General features: G+C 61.4%; 2 protein-coding genes across 2 annotated transcripts in view; one reads left to right on the top strand and one right to left on the bottom strand.

The window, feature by feature from the left end:
• Positions 1 to 1,398, bottom strand: part of LOC105002423 — a 4,645-nt gene extending 3,247 nt beyond the window's left edge. Inside the window, exons 1-3 of the mRNA XM_010859025.1 lie at positions 1,373 to 1,398; positions 1,037 to 1,077; positions 60 to 137 (exon numbers count right to left, since the gene is read on the bottom strand). Coding sequence (XP_010857327.1) covers positions 60 to 137; positions 1,037 to 1,077; positions 1,373 to 1,398 — 145 coding nt within the window. The remainder of the gene's footprint in view (positions 1 to 59; positions 138 to 1,036; positions 1,078 to 1,372) is intronic.
• The window catches only part of LOC105002414 (cytochrome P450 2W1-like), a gene marked incomplete at its 3' end in the record, with an annotated part of 7,299 nt that continues 3,144 nt past the window's right edge, over positions 1,397 to 5,551 (top strand). The window contains exons 1-5 of the mRNA XM_010859018.1: positions 1,397 to 1,482; positions 2,699 to 2,762; positions 2,834 to 2,934; positions 3,064 to 3,133; positions 4,372 to 4,572. Of these exons, the coding sequence (XP_010857320.1) occupies positions 1,397 to 1,482; positions 2,699 to 2,762; positions 2,834 to 2,934; positions 3,064 to 3,133; positions 4,372 to 4,572 (522 nt within the window). The remainder of the gene's footprint in view (positions 1,483 to 2,698; positions 2,763 to 2,833; positions 2,935 to 3,063; positions 3,134 to 4,371; positions 4,573 to 5,551) is intronic.

Here is a 5,551-nt window from a genome sequence, read left to right as displayed (position 1 = left end):
TTCATAGCTGTCGACATGATGGCGGCACCCAGACTCTCCCAGCGCGACGCGCGCCGTACGCAGGACGGCCGGCCGATCGCGGAGCAGGCCCCGCGGGAGCGCCGAGCACGTCGAGCGGCGAGCCACCCCTGATGGGCCTGGACTTGGGGGTACAGGGCCCGCCCTCAGCAGCGAGACCCCGCCCCTCGTACCCAGGCCCCGCCCCCGGGCTCCGAAAGGCCGGGACCCTCAGGCACTTGCTCCGCGGCGGGTTTCTTATTATCCTCGAGGCAACACAATGGCAGAGGGTTCAGCCGTCATCTATTTAGGACGAGGAAACGAAGTTCAGAGAGGGTCAGCAACTTGCCCAAGGACACACAGCTTCAATCCACAAGAAGCCCAGAGGGCAGGTGGACGCTCCTGGAAGGCTGCCCCTGGCAGGGGTGAGGGGGGTCTTTGCATCCCCGTGAGGCTGCAGAGGTCTGGGCAGCTTAGAGCAACAGAAATTCCTCCTCTCACAGTTCTGGGGGCCAGTCATCCGAGAGCCGCGTGTCTGCTCCCTGCTGGTGGATTGCCGGCAACTCTGGGTGCCGCCTGGCTTGTGGACGCATCACCCCCTCTGCCTCACCACGGGGCCTCTCCCTGTGTGTCTGTGTCCACACTTCATCCTTCCATGAGGATGTACCCTTATTGGGTTAGGACCCACCCCCATGACCTCACCTTAGCTAATTACATATGCCGTGACCCTGTTCACAGAAAGGTCACATTCTAAGGTAGGGGCAGCTAGGACTTAAACATGTGAATCCGGGGACACAATTCAGCAGATAAGATAATTAAATATATTATTTAACTTATTATTGTAAACAGTAAAAACTAAAAACAGCAACAGTGAAAACGGGGAAAGGGCTGGGTCAGGGGCCACCAGCTCCCTGCAGCAGGGCTCCTCCCAACCTTGTACCCTGGGCAGAGCTGATGGAGGTGGGTGGCTGCCCGCCCGCCCTCCACCCGGTTGTGATTCTTCCCTGAGCTCCAACCCCCATTCACGCATCCACTCCACCCACGTAGCGGTCCCTGACGCCAGCCACGTGCTGCCAGACCCTAGTCATAAGCACACAGGGGGCTCAGGACCACAGAGTCACCAGCTGGCCCCCTGGACAAGCAGTCTCCCCCCAGGCCCAGCACCACTGCCCCCTGCAATGTCGGGGGCTTGCCCACCAGTCCCAGCAGCACTCCCTCCCCACAGGGCCTGGGTCGGATGCCCCTTCTGCAGAAGGCATCCAGTATGCCCTCAGCCACTCGCAAGGCCCCCCGTGGCGCACTGCACTCCTGAGGCGGGATTCCACCCTGTTTGTCGGGAGCCTGCCCAGAGCTCCACCAAAGTCAGCAGACCAACAGGAGGGCCCCGCAGGGCGGGCCCATGGCGGCGCAGGGAAAGCCCAGCCCTGTCGCCTGGGCCTGGGCTGGCCTGGGGCTCTGGGCCCACAGCAAACGCAGGAGGAAGCTGTGCCTGTTCCTCGATCCGTCATATCAACTGTTGACACCACAGCAGCCAGGGGCCCCGGGGTTACTCATTAATGTTCCAGGGCTGTGAACAATAGAAGCGTTTATTACCTCGAAAATAGCACCTTTCCCTGCGACTAGATCCACCACTTAGTGGTGGGAGGGACAGCTCCTCCCCACCCAGGTTGCCACACCTCTCCTCTCTGTGAGGCGGCCCTGGGAGACCCCTGAAGCCCCGAGGCCCAGTGACCAGGAGGTGTCAGCCTGCCAAGCAGTTATTGCTTCATAGGAGATGTTTAGCAGTTCATTAGATGTTTAGGTCAAAAAGCAGGGAATACTGCTTTTGGAAACCCTCTTACATGCTGGGCTGCTTTACTTGGGCTCACAGTGACTGGCACACAGCAGCTGCTCAGTTAGTATCTTTTGAAGAGGGAATTCCCTGGCAGTCCAGTAGTCAGGATTTGATGTTTTCACTGCCTGGGGCCTGGCTTCGATTCCTGCTTGAGGAACTAAGATCCCATAAGCCATGCAGCATAGCCAAAAATTTAATTAATTAGTTAATTAAAAATATTTGGGGAGACTTCTTTGGTGGTCCAGCGGTTAAGAATCCCCCTGCCAATGCAGGGAACATGGCTTCGATCCCCGGTCGGGAAAGGCTCCACGTGCCTTGGAGCCCCTGAGCCCACGCTCGAAAGCCTGAGAACCGCAACTACGGAGGCCGGCGCGGCTACGGCCCCTGGGCCACAAGGAGCCCCTGAGAGAGAAACACGAGCACTGCAGCGAAGAGTAAGCCCGCTGCTCACCAGAGGGAGCCTGTGCGTGGGACAGACTTGGTGCGGCCAAAAATAAACTGCGAAATGAAGTTACAAATGATTTTTGAAGAATGAATGCAGTTTTCAGGTATTACTATCTTCATGTCACACATAGAGACACACGGAGGGCAAGCCCCTTGCCCAGGGTTACACAGCCCCTGTATGAGTTTTCTTCCACTGTGTAACGAACAGCCCAGACTCACCACTGTGAAACAGCAGTGATCCACTGTGCTCCGAAACGCGGGGAGAAGGCAGGCTGCGTGGAGACGGCCCCATGGGCTATCAGCTGGGGCCACCACACCTCAGAATAGAGAAGCCCTTCAGGACTGAGCACGCGTGGCTGGATGCTGGGCCTGGGTCTTGGGGGCCTTGGCTCCCGTCCCTGTGGCCCTCCACCCACCTCCTAGGGCTTCCTCCCAGGATGCTGACTGCGTCCTGCACAAAGGATCCCAGAAGCAACAGGTGGAAGCCGTATGGCTTCCATGGTCTACCTCAAAAGTCTCAGAACATTGCCTCCACCACGGGCACTATCCCCTACCCAGATTCAAGGGCACAGTCCCCGGCTTGCCATGGCTGAGGGCCAAGTAGATGGAGAGCTTGTGGGCTGGGAGCTGCCACTGGAAGATGCCATCTCAGCCGAGGAGTAGATGGAGGGGCCAAGTGTGGTGTGTGCAACTCCAGAGCCCTCTAGGGAACAACCTGCACCTCAGGCGTCAGGCCAGGTGTGACCTGAGCCCCAGGTGACCCCGGCCACTCGGTTCTGACCACACAGTTCCCAGGCTTCTGCTCGAGCACCAGTACGGGGCTGGCAGAACTGCCCCCTGGACTGCAGCTGGGAGGAGGTGAGCCTCGGTGCAGGCGGTCGCCTGGCCGCCAGGAGCAGACACAGGAATGCCACTTGCCTGACAACCCGCACTCCCCACCCCAGCCCAGAACGCCACCAGCAGACCCAAGGGAGAGGAGAATTCATCGGAGTCCTGATGACGTCACCGGGCCCCTGAATCAACCCTGGCCTGAACCTAGATCTTGCTGGTGTTTTGACATTAATAAATTCTGCTGTCTAAGCATAGTTTTCAAAAGGCTCTCAGACTAACAGGCACGGAGCACACGGCTGAGCTTTATCTTGCCTGTTAACGAGGGAACAGGATGAGACCGCAAGGCTGCTTCAGAGAGAAACGTGCAAACGCCAACAAGCACATCCAGTCAGAGGAGAGAGCACCGGGCAAGCCCACCGAGCAGGCTCAGGACGCGCTAACGTCTGACGGGACAGCAGAGCCGAGCCTCTGGGGCGACCTCCTCCATGAGACAGAAGTCCTCTGTGTGTTTACGGGGGGTCACCTGCATTTGTCCTGTTCTTGGCCGGCTTGGTGGCCTCTGGGCCCAGTCGATCACAGACCACAAATAGAGAGAACCCCCATTTCCTGGGGGACTAAGTGACGCCCAGCAGGCAGTTAGATGGCGACCCCAAAAAGGACCCGTGTGACCCGTCTGCCGTGTTTCTGGAGTGGGCTGATGTTCTGAACTATCCCAAGGCTCCCAAGGCCTCCCGGGGCTGCCCCCACAACGGACATAGCCCGGGGGCGCGGGAAATGCCACCACCACCCAGTCAGCTCCCGAGGCCAGAGGGCAGGGCACCTGCCGAAGATGGCTCCAGGGGGGTCCTTCCTGCCCCCGCTGGCTTCTGCGGTTCCCGGGTCCTTGGCCTGTGGCCGTGGCCCCCACCCTTGCCTCTGTCACCGAACGAGGGGCAAGGTGACTGGGTTAAAGAGCCGCCCTCCAAAGAGGCCCCCATTCTGAGGCTCTGGGTGCACGTGAATGTCGGAGGAACATCCTTAGATCCAGCACCCTGCTCCAGCCAGTTTGGGTTTTCCCAGGACCTTCCCCGCGGTGCCCCCCTCACTGGACGGGACACAGGCATAGCAGCAGGTCACTCAGCAGGTCACCCCTGGGGCGCGGACCACTGCGCCACCCAGCTGAGCCCACTCCCAGATGCCAGGGGTGGCTCCGTCAGGATGGGTCTTGAGACGGCCTCCCCGCAGCTCAGTCTGGCTCCGGGGCCACGCCTGCTCCCTGTGCACAGCAGCAGCACCAAGACCTGGCTCCCGCCCAGCAGGCCCCTGGGCACGGGCTTCACCAACCCGGAGCGGAGCCCCCGACAGGGATGCGTGCTCCCCTCCAGTCCCGCAGCCACACTGCGCATCCCACGAGCCTGGGCCCCCGGTGCAGCTCCGCGGCCGTGACCCAGGGCTGCCAGGGCCCCCGCCCCACGCCGCCCCTGCAGGTCCGCACAAGCTGTCCCCTCCTCACGAACGCCCGTCCTCCTGAGACCCACACTCCAGCTCCAATGCCCGAGGGGATTTGTGCGCAAAGTCACGGCCACATGCCCCCCGCCCGCCCCCACTGGGCTGCGAGGACTTCAGGATCCCTGTAGCACCCATTCCTGCAGCCCTAGCTCCTAGAGAGCCTGGTAATACACAGGAACTCAATACACACGCTGAATTAACCACCTGAACTGTCCTGGGCAGACAGGCCCTCAGCCTCTGCACCCGGTAGGGACCTTGGGAACAGCTCCTCAGCCCAAAAGACCCAGAGACTGAGTGGTCAGAGAACAGTTACCCTCCTGACAGCCCCGGGGCTGTGCATCTGGACAGGCTGCCTTGAGGTAGTGAGCACCCATCACAGCAGGTGTGCAAATGGAGGCTGGGAGGGGAAAGGGCCCGCAGGCTGCCTTGGCTCTGGGGTGGGTGTCGGGGCGCAGATGTCACCCAGGCCTGTCCCCGGGCCCAGCGGCGGGGAGGCGGATCCCCCTGCCTTGCGTCGGGGCAGGAGGCCCAGCGCAAGCCCAGCTGCTTCTGGGGCCACAGGCCCTGCGGCCCCTGGGAGCTCAATTCCAAAGGGCGCCTCCTCCCTCCCAGCTGGGCCTCCAGGCTTTGGAGCAGAGTGCAGCCCAGACAGACAGGGCTCATAAACCCAGCACCTGCTGCCCCAGCGACCTTGCCTGCAGGCTGGGCTTCTCTATGCAGCCAACATGCCCTCACGCCCCCCTGTCCCGGGGAGGCCAGTGACGTCTGCTCGGGGGCCGGGCTCCAATAGCCCCCAAGGGGCACACCACCACTCTGGCAAGCTTGCTGTCAGGCTCTGGAGCCCTGGCATTCGGGGCGCTGGCCATGTAGACCTGATGCCCGCCCTGGCCCAGGCACAGAGGTGCTGGATGGACGCAGGCGCTGGTGGGCTTGGGGGGCCACAGGGCTCCCGGGGAG

This window comes from Bison bison, unplaced genomic scaffold, assembly GCF_000754665.1.
Source record: "Bison bison bison isolate TAMUID 2011002044 unplaced genomic scaffold, Bison_UMD1.0 scf7180017855733, whole genome shotgun sequence".
Taxonomy (NCBI): Eukaryota; Metazoa; Chordata; class Mammalia; order Artiodactyla; family Bovidae; genus Bison; species Bison bison.
Note: the sequence above shows the minus strand (reverse complement) of the source record. Positions and strands in the feature narration are given on the sequence as shown.